At 46.6% G+C, this 22,656-nt stretch overlaps 1 protein-coding gene across 1 annotated transcript; it reads left to right on the plus strand.

The window, feature by feature from the left end:
- The first annotated feature begins 20,684 nt into the window (after positions 1 to 20,684).
- Positions 20,685 to 22,349, plus strand: id2b (inhibitor of DNA binding 2b). The gene is made up of 3 exons (XM_062467294.1): positions 20,685 to 21,149; positions 21,424 to 21,487; positions 21,925 to 22,349. The coding sequence occupies exons 1-2, from the start codon at positions 20,793 to 20,795 to the stop codon at positions 21,481 to 21,483; spliced, it is 417 nt and encodes a 138-aa protein (XP_062323278.1). The 5' UTR covers positions 20,685 to 20,792; the 3' UTR covers positions 21,484 to 21,487; positions 21,925 to 22,349.
- Positions 22,350 to 22,656: the final 307 nt, after the last annotated feature.

A 22,656-nucleotide genomic window follows, 5' to 3' on the forward strand; every position in this document is an offset into this window, starting at 1 on the left:
ACCACATTTTGAATTCTACCAATCTGTTGAAACTGTCTGACTACGCTAAGAGGAGGGAGGGAGGGAGGGAGGGAGGGAGGGAGGGAGGGAGGGAGGGAGCAAATAGCAGTAACAGAAGGACAACACAGCAACAACGCCTTTCACAAAAGTCAAGACTTCCATGACATGCATATGAAAGAGCTTTGGAATGTAGCACAGGTGTGATTGGGAATTAGTTATGGGACTCCTGGTTCCTAACTATCATACTGATTCCTCATAGTAATAAAGTTAATTGTGAAACATAACTGTAAATGAACTTAAACTGTAGATGCAACAAAACTAAAGCACATCTGATATTGTATACAGAGAAGACCACCACATCACAACCCCTCCTACCCCCCCCCACCCCAATCTCAGGACTTACCTACTTAAACCAAGACTCTAATTTATTAATTCCTTAAGTAAAACATTACTAAACATGTTCAGTTGGTGCAGTCTTAAAACGGGTGGACTGCAGGTTACAGTAAACAGTGTACACGCCCTTGCCATCAAAGAGAGGAGCAGTGTGTGCTGAAGAGGACCAGATTGCAGCCAGGTCCTATCGCCAGCCCCACACTGTGTATGTGGGCACCAGACGGCTGCTGACCCGTGTTTCTGGTTGGCTGGCTCTGGGTCCGAGGCGCTGTTCAGAGGGCCCGGCTCGGCCCGGCCCAGCGGCCCTGAGGCAGGTGCTGGTCCTCCTGTCATAGGCAAGCTCAAGCCCTCTGAGCACCCCCCCCACCACCACGACTCCCAGCCGGCCCCCCCTCGGCAGATGGCGCCACGCTGAGGGCGCTTCTCTTACCCATAATTACCAAGGCCGGCTCCAGATGGAGCCATGCAGCCTCGCTGGTCTCTTCATCTGCCATCCCATTGGTCCCACTCCGAGATGCCCGCCACTTCCATGATGCCAGAGCCTCTCCGGGTCATCTGTGTGTCCACAGACCAGGCAGTGGACACGTCCCCTGCACACGCTCACTCACCAGGGCTCTCTGGAATGCCATTCAAAGTGTGTGGGATGTCAAATTGGAAACATCCCACGTTTTCCCTGAAGAAACATCAAATACATTATTCACAAAGCGATGCTTTGTTTTTTCCGGTCGGATATATTTGCGATGTTTACAATCCTACCTCTCGTGAACGTGAACGAACATGAAAGAGTTTTGTTCCAGCGTCCAGCTGTCTCTCTTCTGAATGCAGGCTGGTGCTACAGCAGCACCAACAGATGGGCACTCAGGGGAGACTCGGAGAGCGAGAGAGAGAGAGAGAGAGAGAGAGAGAAAGAGAGAGAGAGATACAGGCTCCTCATCTCGGAAGTTGTCCGCTCGAGAGTGGCATACCAGCGTGCCGACATAGTTAATAGAGAAACATATCAAAGAAAGTAACGCTCAAACTACAATGTCTGGGCTAGAGAAAGGAGGCGCAGCAGTGACAGGCTTCGAAGAAACATGAAGATAGGATTCTGCCACCTTCCTCACCCTCCACACACACACACACACAAACCCAGAAGTAATCATATACTCATATAAAAACAATATGTATTTGTACGAGAAAACAGGCCTTGCGTGTATACAAAAACTAATGTTTGTAGCAAAATATATGAGTTTGAGATCAAATTAAGTAGTGGAGATGGCTAGAGAGGGATGGGAGGGATGGGAGGGTGGTACATGGGTAAAGTGGGCTGGGGGTGGGGTGGGGGTGGGTGGGTGGAATAAGGGTGGCGGGGTGGTGATAGCGATGTTGGTAGAGGTGACCTTGTTACCATTTCAGGCTGAATTGGCCGGGCTGGTACGCAGGGAGGGTTGTGTCCGTAGGGGGAGAAGCAGACAGATGCCGTCTCTCTCTCCCTGTGGGTGAGACAGTGGAGAGTCTGGCTTGAGCAGCTGCCGCCCTAATGATGAGCTCCGCTTCTCCTCTTCGACCTACACAGCAAACTCCACTCCGACTTCCAACTCCCTACACTTACGTGCACCCCCGCGCACCCCCGAGCACCCCTACACGTGTCCACTGACAGGTTTGAGTTTGCAAACACTTTTGAGTTTGTGGTGGGACACAGATTTTGTTCTGCAGGAGTATAACATCCCATGTCTAAAGTGAGGTTGTGTGAAAAAATGCACTTGTTTGCATTTCCTGTGTGCAGCGTTCAGCCATGCTAACCCATTAGCAGTAGGGGGACACATAACACCTCTTGCAAGAGGACACAGTCTTTTACTTTCCTGATTTTTGTACTGTGATGTTGTGTTCTAGTGTATATATAGCATGTGTGTTTATAAGTGGCCCTGAGCTTAACTGTGTTTTTTGGGAGGGCACAGAGGAGTGGTGGTGTGGGGGTGAGTGGAGAGACGAGTAGAGGTTTGCAAGGCTTCCCACCAGATGCCAAACATGACATTTCCTGGCTGGGCCAGTGAACCACAGCAGGGGGGACATCTGTGTGGCTGCCTTTCATCCCCCCCGCATCCCCGGGCGAGGTGGCTGGGTACCTGCACGAGGGCAGGGGCCCTGGAGACACAGGCAGCCGGGGGACTGGAGCTCTGCAGCCAGCCAGGTCCGCGGCTCCCCCAGCTGGGGCTACTCTCGCCCCAGGGCCTGCCACACTGTCATCCAGCTGCAACATCTGCCCTCTCTCCCGGTCCTGTTTGATCTGGAGCCACCGGTCTGCCTGCCTGACTGTCTGCCTCTCTGTCAGCCTGCCTTTTTGCCTGCCCGCCTACGGTACTTGCCTGCCTGTCTGCCTTCCTCCCTGACTTTGCCTTTCTGCCAGCCTGCCTGCCAGCCTGCTCCCCTGCTTGCCTGTTTGCCCGCCTCTCTGCCTCTGCCTCTCTGCCTGTCCCACCTGCCTCTCTGCCTGCCTACATCACTAAACCCCCAGCACCACCTGCATCTCTCTGCCGTGGTGCCAGCTTGCTGACACACAAACAAGCAGACGCTCGACCACGGCACACACTGGCCTTGATCCACCTTCTGGACACCTGTAGTGAGACACGATCTGCTTCCAGCTCGCCGCGCTCATGTTCACACTCAATAATAAGCAGTCCTTTCGTTTTATTTCAAGCTTTTAGTTAGCAGCTAAAGGATTTTGTCCTCTCCATGACATGGGATGAAGATTAATCAAATGTAGCCAGTGATTCAAATTGAATCATTTATATTTACACATGTTAATTCAGCAGATGCTTTTTATCCAAAGCGACATACAAAAAAGTCTCATAGATTTTAACAAATTCAAACAAATGCTCATAGTTTCTCCCATGTACCGTATTCCATGCAGGGTTTTTTCCCTCTCCTATCGCATCTCCATACTTAGTGTAAACTGGCTGAGAACCGGACAATTTTCAGGCCACAAGCCAATGGTGGCCTCACTAAACTGCATCCCACTGGCTGTGCAGGCCAGGCTTGTTGCGGTCACTGCTGGAAACCATTTAGATCCTGGCTTGGGGAAATAGTGGAATATCCCAATCATTACTCTGCCTCTCTATAAGTGCTGTATAAACACACAGAGTTGAGGCTTCGTAAGAGCTCCCACATGGTTCCACACAGTCCCTTACTCCAAAAGACTGTCCACAATGGCAAGGTTACATACAAATGTTTCGACAGGGACAGACGCCATTTTCAATGCACGGTGTCGTTGTCTCCGTGACCACAGGCTGTCTGTGCTGTCCAGGTAAAGAGGAGAACACTGAGGCATTCAGTAGGAGAGGAAAAACATGACACCTCATTTTCAACCCAGAGAGGGAGAGCAATGTAGCATCTAAGATGCTTCACAAGGGATCAGCTGTATTACAGTCCTGTATATATCGTGGTGTTTTCATAAGTATGTAATGTACCCGGCATTAAATATTGTGATGTCAGCTTTTTTTTTTTTATACCAAGAGAGTCAAAGAGAGTTCTATTTGGCACTCTGTTGCTTATTAACTACAATGTGGCCTTAATTCCTTTTGTGGCACAAAACTTAAATTATAAACGTCAACAGGGTTCCTCTCTTCTGTTTCCTCCTTGTTCTAGATGAAGCTTACATTTACATTTAGCAGACGTTCTTATCCAGAGCGACTTATAGTAAGTACAGGGACATTCCCCCTGAGGCAAGTAGGGTGAAGTGCCTTGCCCAAGGACACAACGTCATTTGGCACGGCCGGGAATCGAACTGGCAACCTTCAGATTACTAGCCCGCTTCCCTCACCGCTCAGCCGCCTGACTCCCGATATAACAGGCCTCTGTCAACCCAAGGAAAAACTTCTGAAGATGACCCATGGAATAACGCAGTCATGTCAAGTCCCGACAACCGTGTAAAGGAGGTTTTGTGCCAAAGTGTTTTTATGAGGAAAAAGAAGAGGCATATTTATGTTGTAGTTACACTAATGGAAAGCGACTCAACGGCTAGCTGCAGGAAATGGCACTTTAGCAAATTAGGGCTCCCGTTTCTAAGCACCCTTTCTCTGATGATGCACTGACCCAAAACAACCCTGGGAGTCGAAACATGACAAGTGTGAAATGCTTTACGACCGTTGCTGCCAGAGATTACATTACATGAATAACAACTGAGCTGACACGCCATATAACCCAATCAGACACAATCTAGCAGTGTTTGGCAGCAGAGCTGCCAGGGGGGTAGGAGAGGACCCAGGGCAATCATGGTGGAGGGGCAGGCAGGGAGGGTGGGGGCCAGCACTGCAGGACAAGGAGGCTGGAAAGAGGTGTCGATGCCTGGACTGTGTTAGCCAGTTCGCCCCTGACCAAGCTCACGGTTGGATGGTGTGGGTGGGCCACACATGGCCCAGGACGGGAAAGGGGGGGAGGGGGTCGGAGAGGAGGGCATGTCTGTCGCCCAGGGGGCCCAGGGTGTTTGGATAAGTCTCCGTGGTAGGAGCCTCCGTGTGTGTGAGGGGGGGATCAGAGAGAGGCTTCACACCTGGAGCTCCCTGTACCAGAGGAGAGGCTCCAGTCAGTCTAGCCAGCATCTGGAGGAGAGGAGACGGGGCCACAGAAGTGCACGACTCCCCTCCCATTTCTCTTACCCTCTCTCTCTCTCTCTCTCTCCCCTCCCTAAGTGAAATCATCGCTAAGAAAACTAAACTGGCACCAAGGTTAGGGAGACCTCTAAACTCTGATCGTTTATCAGAAACGCTACATTTCTCCCACTGACCCCTCCCCCCTCCTCCCTGACTCTCAGGCTGAGAAGCAGTGAAACACCGCACTCTCTCCCTTCCAGTAAAACCCTGCTTAAAGCCCAGAGGACCGCCGGGACGCAGAACTCAAGTGACCCTGTTCTTCAGTGCAATCGGTGGCATCTGATTGAATTTTATTCTTCTGAAGGAGCCAAACTAATAACGTCTGCTGCTGTGCTCCTCGTCATGGGTCCCTGCCTATTAACATGTGGCATAATTAGAGGAGCAAGAGAGGATGGTCCCAGAGGAGGCAGCCTTAACACAACACAGGCTAATGGCTCAGGACAGATAGGCAGAGGAAGACAGATAGGCAGGCAGGCAGGCAGGCAGGCAGGCAGGCAGGCAGGCAGGCAGGCAGGCAGGCAGGCAGGCAGGCAGGCAGGCAGATTGACAGGCAGGCAGGCAGATAGGAAGGCAGGCAGGCAGGCAGATTGACAGGCAGGCAGCAAACAGGAAGGAAATGGGTAGAGAATGGGTAGGGAATTATTCCATGTGAAGGCCAGGTAGATATTTTGGTGTGACAGCACTGATCTCCAATGTGTGCTGTCCTCCTTATTCATCAGTGGGTCATCCCTTAAGCGTCTTGGTGTTGTTTTTTAATTGGGTGTGCTCAAGCCTTCGGCGAGAGCACAACCTTTGTTCTCTCACATATATATTTATTTATTATTTATTTATTTTCGCCCCCCTAAAACTCAGTCAATATTTGGCCTACATACACAACGGCGGTGTCAAAAGGTTCGTCTTGGTAGCGATTGCGTTGCTTCTATTGGAATTTACGTTCCGTTGCATGGTTTGGGCTTAAGTTAAGTTTTTGTGGCGAAAAGTGAAGCTAACGGTGGCTAATTTGCTAGCCACATTCACTGACGTTACTAACGTCACTACGTCACTAACGTCACGAAACCACGCGTGACTACCTGTAGCAGAACATTCGTTTCGCATCTGTTAACTTGGGGGATAGCTAGGCTAACTATAGCTTTACTGCAAGGCAGCTGCAGGAACGCCACAAGCAAAGAGGCCAGGGTGATAACTATTTACTCATTTTACTTTGTGATATGACACACAATTGTGATGTGTAATGTACAATATTAGCTGATATTATTAAGGAAGTAAGCCCACATCTACTTTCGGAAACAGTAGTCTACTATTTCACTGAAATATTAGCATCATGACATTAGCCTCTGTTGCCCGGGCAACACATACTACAGTGGTCTATGATGTAGCGTTATCTGTTTTCAATCCTTAAAATAAACATTCCTCACATATACATTTTCGTTGTAGGATTTATTATGACATTAGATTACAAGTAAACGATTTGTGGGTGAAATTATCATTACCTGTGGTTTCAATCCAGTGTATCACTGCAACGCTGTAGCCTACGCGAGACACCTGACAAAAACATCTAACATACACAGCTGTTTAGGAAGTCAAACGGCGACAGAACATGTTCGGCACTCCCCTTACTTAAATCAAAAGTCTATCTAACTACTAACCTGAACTTCATTGCCACAGCCTAAACTTTGTCAATCTGTTCATGAAAATAATTAATTTCAGCCTAAACCGTACAACGGAACATTTAATCGAATTCAACCAACGCAATCGCTACCGAGACGAACACAGCAGTAGTCTAGTACTGTACCGTAGTAGTAGAATTTACCGGGGCAGCTTCTCCACACAGGGCTATATCGCATTTTGCGTTGTTACCTTACAATGATCGCTACCAGTGAGCTTTTTATGATGAGCGATTTTCCACTAAATAAATGTCAAGCTTATTTACGTTTTGGGGGGCATATTTTCAGTTAGCAGATGGTACTGTTTGAATCGCGATTCCATCTTCTACTGCCGGGTAACGTCGTAGAATAATCTTCAAAGGGGGTTCTTTATTAATGAATGAATGCAATGAGTAGGCTAAATGCATGAAAATATCACGAGAAGGGAAAAACTTAAAAGGACGTTTAAGTCATAGAGATTAGGTCAATTTGTACACCGGTCTGCCAAATTTATTCGTTTTGATTCAACAATGAGGCTGCCTCTTGCAGGGGAAATGAGAAGACATCCATTTCATTCTACACTTCACTCGTATTTTCAGTTGTAAATGAGCAGCAAAAAAAAAATGCTTTTAAATCTATGTCATCTTTATAAATAATAAGTATGCATTTTTATATAAAATACAGAAATATCAGTTGTAAAAATGTCATTAAAAAACGGACCCCTGTCCAACCGACGCAAGCAAGCACACCCTACAATTTCCCCAGAAATTGTACCCTCTCTAGTTCCCTTTCTTTTTTTCATTCTTCATTAAGTCTGCCAAATCTTAACAAGAACTAATTTCAAAGAGAGAAAATTACGATTATCACAGAGGACAAAGAACAGAATATCACAACAGATGGCCTTTAATCGATATCCATATAAATAAAAAAAACAATCAAGACAACCTCTCAGACCTTCAAAGTCAGAGTCTATCATTTTGCATTCCATCAACGGCCTATTATGCCTAGAAAGAGGCCTTGGCTGATTTTGCAGCACAAGGGTAACCATCATCTATATGAAGCTAAATCATTGAGAAGGATGGCACAGAGCAAATATAACTTAGACAAGCACATATAACCATTAACCTTGTGTACTGTGTAATTGCTGATATTTCTCATCCTGAGTTTAACACATTAAACTCAACTAGGGAGTCAGGTGGCCGAGCGGTGAGGGAAGCGGGCTAGTAATCCGAAGGTTGCCAGTTCGATTCCCGGCCGTGCCAACTGACGTTGTGTCCTTGGGCAAGGCACTTCACCCTACTTGCCTCGGGGAGAATGTCCCTGTACTTACTGTAGGTCGCTCTGGATAAGAGCGTCTGCTAAATGACTAAATGTAAATGTAAACCCTCCCATCAATGTCTCTATTCAACATCTCATCAGCCCTGTGGGGAGAACCCACCAATCCACTAAGAACACAAGAATGCTCTATTGGACCCAAGTTCTGCAAAGGGTTTTTCTTACAGGGGTGAAATGGTGAGAAGAAAAAGGACATTTTCCCTGACAGTGAAGCCACTTTGACAGACGTACAACACAATCTATACTGGGTTCCATAGTCATGTATTTGTGTGTGCATAAATACGTACACGGTATATACATTTAAACTTGATGTGTATATGTTTATACACACTCAAACATATATATGCAGTATATATACACTTTGTATTATGTATGTGTATGTATGTCCTGAAGGTCAGTGCTGTGTTTCACCTCACCTTTTCTTTAATTTTTTATTTGACCTTTATTTATCCAGGTAAAATCAATTGAGAACCAATTCTCATTTACAATGATGACCTGTCCAGGAGGCAGAAGCACAGTCCACACAAGTGACACAACCAACACAGATACAAAACAGTATGACAAACACATGAGGAAAAGGAAAAAACACACATGAATAAACACCATACACCAAAATAAACAATAGAATAAATAAGAAAAAGAAATAAAGAAAAAGCAGATTGCTGGGTTTTCTTTATAAAAATGAGAGCGAGAGAGAGCAAGAGAGACCGAGAGCGAGAAAGAGTGAGAGAAAGCGAAGCGAGAGAAAGCGAGAGCAGGTGTCCCTGCCCTTGTGACTCTAGGCAAAGAGGCGCTAATGCTGACTTGGAGCACAACAAAGGCCCCACAAAGACTTTGCATTTTATCTGCAGACGATCTGTGAGTCCATCCAGTTAGCAAGCACCGCTATTGTTTCCCAGTAACCATTCATGCAAAACATGACATGCAGCTCTTAATTCAGTCCCCATTGCATTTCCACACTCTATACAGTGTAGTCAAATCCTGGTTACTGCTGCATATCACAAAGGGACACATTTTCTTATGTGTGCGACCTTAACAGAGGTCTCACACGCTGCCAAACGGTTTTGTTACTTTGTCTTGCAAATAGTTTCAGTTTATGGACGCACTGTCAGGCTACAAGCATACATTACAACAGCGCATCATGGTTGTCATGCTTGGCATCAGACTCTGACTCAAACCCTCCAGTGCCCAAGAAAGCCTGTTTACCTGGAGACATTTGCTGTTTGCCCCTCATAGTGCAGGATTTGTCATGGCTCACTGCTTTACTTAGTGTTGTGTGTCTGGAATGAGCCCCGTGTGTTAGGTGTTATTTGTCTATCTCCCTGGCTCTCAGCCAGTTTGATCTCTTCATCGCAAAACCTTCTCTTTCCAAATTCCTGAGGATGTTTATCTTCCTTTTTTTGCCCACGCTCTCATCCCAATTATTTCAACAAACCGCCCCCGCCCGCCCCCCCCCCACACACACACACAAACACACACACATCCTCTACCAGTTGACACCCCCCTTCGCAGGGAAATGTGCACACACCCAAAGGAGTGAGTCACTTGTCATGTCCCATTCTGAAGCTGACTGGCAGAAGAGCTCCTCTGGGTCTCTGAGCTGCTACCACACAGCAGGATGACTGATGGCATCTTCCCCCCGGGCCACTAATACAGCGCTCCAACATTTCCCTCCATTTTGCTATCTATCAAGTTGCTGAGCTTGAAGCCTTTTGTTTTCAGGTTGCGATCATGTCGTTACTAGTCTGGTTCTTTCATTTGGTGAAAGAGTGTATTTTTATAATTAAAACTAATTGCGCATGTGAACGCTCGCTCCCATAGTCTGAGGTCTTGCTCAAGCTGAGGCAAACAACATTAAAAGCAACTTATGTGTGGCTGAGTGTTGGAAACTCATCTGTTATCATAATGACATTGTAGAAATGCTTTTTACATGCACGTGTTCCCCTACAGTGAGCAAATGGAGAACCCGCTACACCCAGGATTAATGGGAATCAAGCACTAATTCAACCAGTCACTCTAAATACTTTATATTACTGGATTGTAATGAAACTGAAAACATCAGACTTGATTTAGGAGTTAAAAAGCTTTCTGTGTCTAATGTTTCTGTTTTAAGCAATTAGCCATGCGTTTGGTAAAACTCTGCATTATCATCTTCTAGGAGAACATTAACTGTAATCAGTTTAGTCCTTTAGGACCTATAGTATATTTCATAAATGAATGATTGTAAAGGGCTACATTTTTTTCAAATCAAGGTTAAGGAAAAATTCAAACCAGGTTTATATAGCTGGCATAGCATAAATAGTTATCTAAAAAATTGAGGGTAAATGCATAAATGTATAAGGTTGTCTCAGTGTTTGGCCTTGGTTGGAGTCCTATCACAAAAGTCCATTGTTCCTATTTCCTCTCTATGGATCAATGGAGCTATGGAGCAAACCTCGTCAGATCCCTCCTCACTGATTGACCTCGATCAGCACTAAGGGCCTCGCTGTAATTGCATCCCTGAAATGGGATTTGAGTGGAATAGAATTTGTCCTTATTCATTATTCATTTGTCCTTCATTTAACTCTGCCTTATTTTCCCTTGGCCTCTTTTAATCGATGTCAATTATATTTCTTTGAAATGCCTGTCACTATAAAAGTCCACCTTTGCCATTACAGAGGTATTCATGGATTTGAAGATATCATGTTGAAGTGATTGCTGAATGGAAAAGCTCTTATCCTATGTCAAAGAACCCTGCTTTGTGGCCTCAAAGACACAAGATATAAGATTAACTTATTCTAGAAACCTCTGAAGAAAAGAAAGTTAGAATCTGCTTTGGTGGCAAAAAGTTTTTACACTCCATTTACCGGTAGTGCAAAAACTGTTTAAATACCAGATTAGACATGGATGCTAGTACTATCCAGACACTACTTCTACAGGCTGAAATATAACGACTGCAGAAGTTCCAGAAGAGCCCATTCTCACACAGGACTGACTCATCACATTTTCTTCTTAATGTTGTCGTATTTCACTGTGGCCATAGCTGGGGCTGTCAGGGGTATTGCCCTGCAGGGGCCTACAGTAAGTGCTGCAGCTATCTTTCTGGGAGAGCTAACCTCACACTTAAATCACCTGCCAAGCGTACAGTGGTGAGACCCCATGCAACACTGACCATTTGCATAAGAAGGAAATACAGATTTTAATTCCCTTTGAATGAAAACATCCCCTGCGATGAACAGACTGTTGTTTTATTTAGAAAGCCATTTCTACCGTCCACAACCAGTTGAACTTGACTCCAACTGCTTTCTCTCTGATTCTTTTTTATGAAACAGTGGAGCACACATCGTAAAGACGATGGCATCATCTTGGCAGGTCCATATTTCATTTTCATCTAATGGGGGGGGATTGTCAGACAGCAGACCTATTTACTTGGAGGTGCTGGGAGTCAGAGGGCCCCTTGTGCTGCAGGGTCAAGTCAATGCTGTGAGGGCCACAGTGGCACAAGGCCATTCGTCAAAACGTCGATGCATTGGATAATTAATGGGTCCCTGCTGCCCTAGGCACTCTCCAGGTCTGTACAGATACTCTCCTGCCAGCACTCCACGGCCACACTTCCCTTTCTCCTTTCCTTCCAGACTGTGGTTGATAAAAATTGCTGATAACCTGATAACCACAGTTCTGTAGATGAGAAGGTAGTTGTAAGGCCAGTGTAATGGTTATGTATGTGTGTGTGTGTGCCCGCATGCATGCGGATGTTTATAATGTTGGCTAGTCTTATTAAACATCGACTACACTGCATAGTCTCTCAGCATTGCTGTTCAGTTTGCCAGCTCCCTCCCCCCCACCATATATCCTACCTACTGAGTTGGAATTCATTTACCTTCTTTCTTCTCTTCCCTATTTCCCTGGAGACACTTCGACCCACAGTCCCTGAGACACCCCCATCTCACCTAATCACATTTCCAGCACAGGAGCACTCCATCTCAGCGCCCCCCCCCCCCCCCCCCCCCGCTCACAGCTCCCCACTCCCCCCAGTCATCACAAAGCTCTCATCTCACCCAGCATCTCTGCCCGTGTCTATCAAAAGCCTGTGCCAGTGCTACTGTAAAAGACAGTAGTGGGATGTGTATAATTGAAGTGGCTTCTCTGTCCATGGCCACTAAGGGAGCGTACGGAACCCAAAGCAAAAATTGGAGAGTGAAAATTGCTCCGTCTGCAAATGTTCACCTGTGCTGTGGTTTTAATGGAAGGGGCTGACGGTAGTGAGGCAGGAAAGTGGTCGGCCATTACCCAGGAGGATGGAATGACTGAGACGGAGCTGTCTTCTCTCAGCCTGGGGATGTTCAAGTCAGCTAGATGTTTGTGATTTTTCAAAAGTGAAAAAATAGAATAACATATTGAATGAAGCAATTAGAGTAATTTTATTTTGCCTCAGGACAATACATCCTGAAGTATTTTGTCTATATCTCAAAAGCACTGAACTTATAAACACGGCAAATCTAAGATCAGAACAAAAACAACAGAACATAGTACATTTAGTAGATTCTAAATTTACTCCGTCAGTAACCTTTCCCGAAATGTCATCAAGCCGGTAAGGTAATACACAAATGTACAATTTCTACTTGCTTGGGGAGACAGTCCAATGAGCAACTGATAAGAGCAGAGATACGATCACCTGAGCTGACAATGCCGTGACTGTTCCTTCTCCTCCAGGAGGGCTCTAATGACAGGTCGTTTTAGACCCATCCTTAATTAAACCGTCTAGACAGACACCATTCAGTCCTCTAATATAGGGGCCTATTACAGACAGCGGTGCCCAAGCATTCATGATGATTATGCAGCAGCCTGGCCCAACCATAGCTACCACTCTACCTGAGAGAGAGAGAGACAGAGAGAGAGAGAGAGAGAGAGAGAGAGAGGGAGGGAGGGAGGGAGGGAGAGAGAGAGAGAGAGAGAGAGAGAGAGAGAGAGAGAGAGAGAGAGAGAGAGAGAGAGAGAGAGAGAGAGAGAGAGAGAGAGAGAGAGAGAGAGAGAGAGAGAGAGAGAGAGAGAGAGAGAGAGAGAAAATCAAGCTCTTAGAGAAACAAGGACCATGAATCATGTTAAGGAACAACAGGAACATCCTCACCCTATCCTTTTTCACTTCCTAGCTTTGTAACGCCCCAAAGAAACACAAGCGATAGGATGCACATTTGACACATTCGGAGAGAAGACCCAGAGTTGAGCCGTGCAGAGATACAGCATATTGTAGTCAGTCCTGTCAGTCAGAGCACAGACACGGCAGCATGTGAGAAGCTATCTATCTGAGATAGAGGAGACAAAGAGAGGGTTGGCCATGATAAGGTTTGGCAGCGGAAAGGGAACCGTCTGAACAGTGTCACACAAAGTGGCTGGGAGGAAGGAGGATCATGTCTTTTTTTTCCTGGGGTGGAACTGAAGGACAGCCTGAGAAGACATGGTTTAGGATTTTGCTTCAAACTCCAGAGCAATAAGGAGATATAATGCTCAGTAGCTCACTGACCCTAACCGTAACCCTTTGATACAAACTGAAAGCTGTTTAGCTGCTCTGAGCCACCAGACTTAGTTAAAACCCATCCTCATCAGATCCGTCTGGGCTATCCTGATGCTGGCCAGAGATTAGGTTCAGCCACAGATCCAGTGAGGTGGCACGGACATGGATTTCCAGAGAAGCCCCCCCCACCCACAATGCTCTGAATATCTCTCCTTTAGGAAATAAAAACAAAAGAGGAACTGCCTCTTATCATGGAGCTTCCATTGCTGTTCCTGTAACAAAAGACGGGTAAATGCCTCGGAAGGCTGTCATTGTATCACACATGGGCGTCGGCAGAATTCATTGTTGGGAAAATAGGTGTTTATTTTCAACATTTGGTTTTAATTGACAGTTTATCGATCCGTCATGTCATGTACAGTGGGCCCTATCCCAACTATATATTTCCATCCAACCAGGGCACCCCTGAATCTTTCCCTCACCTCTTTACTGGTGACATGTATCACAGTGCCAAATCTCACAAGTAATTTTGTCAGACGTTTTTTGAACACCTGTCACACTCTTGGGGGGGAGGGGGGGGGGGGGCGTTATTAATTTGCAAATACGAAAGTTGCCCTCTTTGAATACTAATTAGTAAAAACCTGAGTGGTTTTCGTGGGAGCTGAGAGCTCTCCAGAGGCTAGGCAGCCTCTCCACACCCCAGGCCATGGCAGCCATTGTCACAGCCTCACACTGTTCATTGTCAACAAAATGCCTGAAAGAAACTGAAGCATTGTCAACCCTCTATTAACTGTTTCTCTTTCTCTCTTTCTCTCTCTGTCTCTCTTACAACAAAAGGTTGACCTCTTTTTCAAATGATGGACACTATTTTGCTTTGCCGTACATTCATATTTTAATAGGAACTGGAGAGTTCTTGAGATCATTTTGTGCAATAATAACCAATTGGGACTTTTTAGGGCTAAGTGTTGTCAAGCTTGTTTGTATCATATTGGTTTGTTATATAAGTCTCCCCAGTTCATGAGTTAACCAGAAATTCCATCCAAAAGAACTTCAGTCACACTCTCTCCCCCCACCGAACATTATCATACAGTACCAGATAAGGATGCTGTTCATCAAACAAAGCCCAGACAGCCCTGGGGCATCCTTTCTAACCTTTATCCCACTCTCCAGTGAGACAGCTCAGAGCTGGACTCATCTACACGCTAAAAGCAGCATTGATGAATGGCGATGTGACCAGCTCGTAAATCACACTCGGGACGATGTCTGGTTCCTCTCCCTGAGAGTGCTCGCCCACCACTGCTAAACACGGCAACATGGCCGCCTCCCATGCTGCCATATGTAGTGTCTGTCTATACAGTTACTGTACCAGGGACTCTGTACTGTACTGTATGCATGTTTATTTGAGAGAGACTGTAGGAAAAATTTATACGTTTGGTTCAGAGTCACCGTAACAAAGACCCTATGTGTATGTTTGTTTGAGGCAGTGACAAATCTTAATTTATGTGTATTTTATTGGAGAACCTGTGAAAGCCAATCTGTGTGTATGTTTGAGAGAGAGCGTGCCAGGGAGTCTCTGTGTATGTTGCAGTTGGCCTGTGCCAGCACAACTGCCTACATGATGAGGGATTATTTTGAACATTGTTGTGCATCCTGTAAATACGTAGGGGAAGGAATGTGTTTACGTTGAATGACAAGTTTCTAGTTGTTGTTGTAAATCTTCATATTTTGGAGGCTGATTAGAGTTGATTAAAATCCAATAAGAAACAGGCGGTGAAACACAGGATGGTGTCAGTGTTTTATGAGCCGTTCCACAGAGGCAGCAAGACAGTAGGGGCATACTGTACAGTAAAAGATGGGGAGCTGGTAAAAGATGCAGCCAGTCATAAAACTGTGACTGCAAAGGTAATGAGTAAATTGCATGTTTCATAGAGTGCAGTATAATATGGTAATTGCTGCAGCGCAGTGGCTAGACGCCAGATTTAGAATGAGAAAAAAAAAAACTGTAATCAAGCCGAGATGATGTAGGATGCGACTCTGCTGTGGCACGCTGCAAGCCGCGAAGCACCATCAAACTGTCTCTCTCAGCGCTTTTACATAATAAACCGCATTGTTTATCGGCTGCATTGTTTTTATTTTGTTTTTCATTACTTCAACAGTGGCTCGATATGAGCGCAGGGTGGGGTGTTCTGTGTTGAGTGTTCTGGATTATGACACACAGCCAGCCAAACCAGTGGCTGAACAGCTCAATATTAGTTTTTATTGTTTCCAGCTGCTGGGACGATGACTGGATGTCAGAGCGATGCTACACTTCCTGTGGAGCTTGACAGTAATTACAGCTCCGCCCCTTAATCCTTTCTGAGCACAGCCCACCAGCAGCTCCCACTGAGTGTCTCTCACCAGCCTGGCTGAAGCCCACTTCCTTCACACAACCTCACCATGAAAACACTCTAAGCAGTCTAAATACTGCTACCATGTCAGCTCTCTCCCCCTCTTACGCTCTTTCATTCTCTCTCTCCTCTCTCTGACTTTACATTCATAAACTGTACAACCTCTCAATCATTTTTTGGGGTTGTTTTCTGCCTTTTCCGACACAACATACGGCCTTATGAAGAGTAAAGGACAGTACAGCATTGATCGAGCCAACGCTGATTTGTAGAAATAAACTCCTTCCCCTGCACCATTTCATTGACACTGAAATAGTCATTCTCCTGTATAGTGGAGACCTGCTGTGCCCAGGACAAGGGTTCAGCAATTCAAGGTTGATGCCCACCCGTGCCCTCACCTCCACTGCAAATGCCAGGGGCAGACGGAACAAAGAGATCCTGTGTTTGAGTGATGATGAAGGAGAGATGGCAGAGAGAGAGAAAAGGGAGGAGGGGTTAAGTAAAGAGAGGGCACAGGAAGTGTAATAGAGATAAAGAAAGAAAGACAGACAGAAAAAAGGAAAAAAAGAAAGAAGGGAATCCTGAGAGATGAGGACAGGGCCCTGAGGTCACAACTGACAGTTTTGGAGAGAAGACCTGGGGAGGCAGTGGGGGTGGAGGGAGGGGGGTATTCTCTCCCCTCTGCCCCGGTGGAGCTGCTCTGTCTCTGGCCTGCCAGTGACCCTGAAAGCCGCCATTATCCCCGGCTGTGTGGACAGTGGCCAGGCTGGGGTGACCTCCACATGGGATCCGCAAACACGGCGCCACAGCCCGGACTCTGCCTGCATCAAAGCAGCCATTGTGCGGACCATTAACTGGAAACTAATAGGAACAAGAGGGAAGTCCAATGTACTAATCCACACAGGAGCCTACAAATTCTCTTCCTTCGCTGTGTAACATTGTCTCCTCCGTCTTGGACTTACAGAACTTGACTGTTTTTGTTCACCGTGGGGGAGCACTTGGTCTTGATGAGAAACGCCTCTTACCTGTAGCAGAAGTGAGAGGAAATACACAGCAGTGCTGTGAGGAGGGCGGTAAAACCGTGAGTGTTACTGCGGCCCCCTGGTTCTCATGAGAAGGAGCTCTCAGGAGGGGGGAGTGAGGGGGGGGAGGGGCTGCGGACGGGGGGGGGGCTAAACGAGCACAGTGCTACGCGTAAACGTCCCGCATTAGTGACAGCTCCATTACCCAGAGGTGGGCAGATGTCCGCCCTGGCGCCTGGCAGAGGAGCAGCTGAGGCAGGTGGAGCAGGAGGGGAGCGGGGCCGGGCAGGTGTTCTCCCTCTGGGTCTCTCTCCCCGGCACGCCGCTCACTGACCCGCACTTAGCCGCTCCTCACCTGGCCTGCCTGCCTGGCCCCGCCAGCACAAGCCCAGCACACACACACATGCATGCCACGTGCTCCACTGACCTGTATTCACACACAGCAGAGAGAGATACTGCGAGGAGGTACGACCAGAAAACTCACTTGCAGCTGAGACCAAGGAAAACGAGGTGTGAGATTAAAAGAAACGGGGGGGGGGGGGGGGGGGAACGATAGGTATATTCTAGGAATAGGAAGGGTAAGTCATCTGACAGGCTTCTCCACCATATCTGGGCTAGTCAGTTGGCTGAGCGGTGAGGGAGTCGGGCTAGTAATCCGAAGGTTGCCAGTTTGATTCCCGGTCATGCCACCTGACGTTGTGTCCTTGGGCAAGGCACTTCACCCTACTTGCCTCGGGGGAATGTCCCTGTACTTACTGTAAGTCGCTCTGGATAAGAGCGTCTGCTAAATGACTAAATGTAAATATCTCTTTCACCGAGTCGTTTTCTCTCTGAGTGTTGAGAATAACTAGGGTCGGCTGTGTCATATTGATCTGTTTGGGAAGAACCCTGTAGCCCTAGGCTAACTAGCAGGAACAACCAAACACACCTGCAGTCTTCAAGAGACCCCAACTTCCTAAAATGCAAATGTTCTGAACGTTCTGCGCATGTATGCCTCTGTGTGTGTGCAACGTATTTGTGTGTATATGCATGATACCGCCACGCATTGTGTTTGATATCAGCAAGAGTTCCGGAGTTCCCCTTTGTAACAAAGGGGCATTTCTTTTCCTGAATGACATAGCGGTCAAGGGGCTAAGAGGTAGGACCAGCTCCGTCAGATTATCCCCACTGTACACATTGAGGTGTGTGTGACCCATCTCTGACATGTGGGTGTGCATTTCCACAAGGACCACTTGAGCAAACGGGGCCTCCATCACATCACACAGACGTCATTTGTTCACCAGAGTGTGGGCCGGGGTCTAGGCCAAACAGAGACGCCAAGTCCAACCTTTTATGTCGGTAATCTTTCCCATCTCCTTCTTTGAAGTTCCAGTGAGGCCTTGAGACGGCAGTGCAAATAGCACCTGTCCTATGAAGTCATGCCCGAGGCCTCTCCTCAACGCGGAGCGGGAGAGAGACAGAGAAAGGTAGAGAGGGAGAGGGGGGGAAGAGACCTTAAGGCAGCACCATCAGCAGAATAGGAATTAGATGAAACAATAGAGCATCCTCGTGTCATGATGCACTGAGATCCTCCACCCTCCTCCTCCTCCCCCTGTACCCTACGAAAACTATAGGAAGACGTGCTTCACCCCCAGATGCACAGAACAGAATAAGCCCGATTGACTGCCAGCCATGACTTGACTGCTTCACTGTACGGACCAGGGTTACAAAGACAGGCAGGGATGTGTGTCTACACTGAACTCTGAAATGTAAAAAAATAATCATTTAAGAATAGGACTTTTTGGATTTGGTTCTAGAGGAGGATTCAGGCCCCTACCCATGGAACCTACCCTGCAACCTGAATAGAACTAGACAATCATTGACTCCCAGGGACAAAGCAACAATGTGAACGAGAGGCAATAAAACAGCCAAGAATGTGGACGCGGACTCAGGCAACGAGTGTTCCTGATGAGGAACCCCGTTCTCCAGGGAGGGTCGCACCACATGGCCAGTCCATCCAGCGGCTGGGTCATCCTTTCCTCCCAACAACCTGTCCTGGTGAGCCGTGCCTGCTGGGGGAGCGGGGCATCCGAGAGCAGGCACTTAGGGGCCGGGGCGTAGAGGCGGTGATCTGGCAGTCCGATCACGAGCAGACGGCGGCAGCCAAAAGCCTTTAACATTGAGACAGTGCCAGCATGAGGGCTTGCCAGTGTCCATCGCCACGGGAGTCATTCAGTTGACTGGAGCGGAAGGGGACTCCAGGGGAAACAAGTCAAACAAGTCCTTTATGGGTCCGAACGGATGCTGTTATTCATCCCACAGAGCAAGTACAGTCGATGTCCTGGAGCAGGACATGCAAATTCAATAGGTGCTGGCTACTGATGTGAGAATGAACTGGAGATTGAAACCCTTGGGCTGTAGCCCCAAAGTGGTGCCAGTTACGTATGACTAACAAGTAATCACAGTTCAGAATTTATATCTCATATGCTTCTGAACAACTACCTCATGATCAAGTATAGTTCAGTCCTGTAGAGCCCTGCTGGGTAGTGTGTGGGGACTAGACCTCCAGAGAATGTGACAGCTCTGTGATGCTCTTTCCACAGGAGTGTAAATAAAGACGTCTTTCCGCCACAGGTGCCCATTTCTGACTGTGAAAGGGGCGAATGAACACACTGTCTGTAGAGTAAGTTAGAAAATACAACATTTCAGCAACTGCAAGAGGTCTCTTTCCCAACTATAATATCATGAACACATGACAGTTTGTGGGCTTGCTGAGCCAAGGTTTATTGAATGTTTAGTGTTTGAACAAAAATAAGGGTTTGCTGAGTTAGTGGTTTACACAAAGCACTCTGAGTGATCTGCCTGCATGAGACAAAAATAGAATGAGCCACCTTCAAATGAATAGGTTTTCCTTCAGATCACCGATAAACACTTCAAGTACATTTTAAACTTAATGCATACTAAATGAGGTGATCATGATAAGTGCTTTATAGCTATTGTGCCTAGGCTTATGAATGTGGCATAATTTCCCCTTAAAATTTGCATTTGTAAGATGAAATACAGTGCACAAATATGAGACAGGCATTCCTGAGTGCGTGTGCGTGTTTGTGTGCAGAAATGCAAACCAGTGCAGGTGTGTGGCTTGGGGCAGTGAGTGAGGCACCGCAAGGAGTTCACTCTCATTGGTGAAGTCAGCTGAGAACGCGCGTTGACTGACAGCTACGGTAGTCATAGCAGCCGCCTGAGCGGCGCCGAACCGACTGGCTTCAAGCTCTGCTGTGAATGAATGTCGTCACAGGGCTGGCGCCAGGGAGTCGGTGGAAGTAGGAGCTTGCGGCGAACAAACTCTTTAATGCAGTGTGTGCCCAGTGGTGCCAAGCCATCAACCGGTTGGGTTTAGCTTGGTAGAGTGAGGGAGACCGGGCAACTGATAAACCTATTGATGGTCACATAAGGCTACCATTCTTACCTGAAGTTGCTTACCTGTAACTTAACTGTTGTGGACACTGGAGTGTCTCAGATGCAAACCGCAGTTTCCCACTGATTATTAAAGCTAACAAGGTTGGGCACGTATTTAAAAAGGCTTTGTAGGCAACATAGGCACTCAAGTGTTCCTCAGGTGAGAAAGAGAAAGTGAGCGCTCACTTTCTCATTACTTGCTAAAGAACGTCTCCAAGAATGCGGAAGATAGGGGGCGGGATTTGTACATTTTTTGTGACACACCACAGCGATTGCTTTGAGACGTGATTGGCAGTGCACAAAGACCAATCGCCATACAGTTTCGCCTCCTATGTAGCGTGCCCCGTCCACCAGCGCTATAAAGAAGAATTAACAGCGTGCGCATCAATTCTCTTCAGCGAGGTCAGGTATCCCACCATATACAGCATTTGATACGTTTTTCATAGTTCTCAGCAGTCAACATGAAATCCATTAGCCCGGTGCGGTCCATGAGAAACAACATGTCGAATTCGTCGGAACACATCCTCGGGATATCTCGGAGCAAGAGCCCGATGGATGATCCACTGAGCCTGCTGTACAACATGAACGACTGCTACACTATGCTGAAGGAACTCGTCCCCAGCCTCCCACAGAACAAGAACGTCAGTAAAATGGAGATTCTGCAGCATGTGATTGACTATATTTTGGACCTTCAAATTGCACTTGACTCCAGCGCATCCTTTGTAACCTGCCAATATCAGCAACGGCTGGGACAGACGGCGTCCAGGAATCCTCTGTCCACCGCTGTCACCTCAGATATCAGCATCCTTACCTGCGAGGTAAGTTAGAAGCACGGGCTGTGTCCTTTGTGCTTCCAAATGCACTCTTAACACTATTAAATTATTAAAACACATGTTCCCTGTTCAATTTGCTTCCTTGACAAATTATTCTAGTACGAGACAACGTAACCTTTTGCCTACTATAATTTCTCTATTCGCACAACTGCATATGGAACAGCACAGAAAGCATAATAATTTATATTGATCATTGTGTGTGTCTATGTGTGTGTGTGTGTGTCTGCGTGTGTGTGTCTGCGTGTGTGTGTGTGTGCAGTCAAATGACCTGTCCAGGGAAACAGACGCAGATGTGGACAGCAGCACGCTCCTGCGCTGACTCAGTAAGTGTCTCCAACATGCACCGGGATAGATCCTTCATTTAATCACTCACAATAACACCATGAAACCCTCATGTCAACTATAAGCTAGCTGTAAATTCAGTTACGAGGGAAAATCTACGACTGGTGACACCAAGAAGGATAGTCCCAGTTGACCACACCGTCAGAAAGATGGGAAGTTTTTGCTATTTTGTTTGCAAGAATTGGAGAGCATGCACTAGTTATGGCAGTGGATCCTTTACAACATGGTACTTAGAGGTTGTGAGGATGCAGCTCGCTCCTCCGCCCGACGTCTCCGTCTGGTGCTACAGTATGGGATTGTTCGGTATTTCAGTGTTTGGTTTTAGTCGAAAAAAGGAGCTGCGGCTTCCGCTTAGGCGCCAGTCTGTCCAGATCCTTGTCCTCTCTAAATATGCCCTTCTCCTCTCAATCTCTTGCAGGTGTTCAAAACAAGACCTCATGTTCCCTTCACTGGCTGTAGGAATTTTTCTTCACATAGTTCCCCCCCCCCCCTAAAAGGAGATATGTGGTATAGTTTTAAAGTCGATTTTATTCCACTGGGTTGACACTGGGAACACAGAAAGTGACTGAAAGGACAGTACGGAAACGAGATATTTTGACAAGAGGACTTAAATCTTTTCTTCGTGAAAGTGAGGAAAAGAAAACAGGAAAGCTGTATCTCCCCTGTTCTGGCGGACTGTGGATGCTGTAACATATAAGTAGACAGAAATCATGCCTGTATAGTAGCATATTTGTGGCAGAGAGTATATAATCTTGCAGTTTATTGTGTTGCGTTTTTGAAAGATGTTGTAAATTGCACTTTTATACAATAATAAATTAAATTACTAATATGATAATGACAAGGCATTTGTCTCTTAATTCATGACCAATGTGTTGTCCCAGCAAATCCTGATGGGAGAGAAATACCAATTTATTTGATCTAATCTTATATGGACTACATGCCTTAATAAATTAACTTTCTGATCTAATTAACAAGATATTGTATTGTCAATTTTGAACAGTAGATGGATACTACTACTGTCTTCCGCTGGGAGAGTGTGCCACCTACAGTGCAATGCAGTCAACGCTTACTGTCTTGAGTAGCCTATGTCTCATCTCAGGTACAAAACCTTTTAGGTTCAATAACCTATATGAAGCTGTGGACAAAGAAA

This window comes from Osmerus eperlanus, chromosome 8 (genome assembly GCF_963692335.1).
Source record: "Osmerus eperlanus chromosome 8, fOsmEpe2.1, whole genome shotgun sequence".
NCBI classification, from domain to species: Eukaryota; Metazoa; Chordata; class Actinopteri; order Osmeriformes; family Osmeridae; genus Osmerus; species Osmerus eperlanus.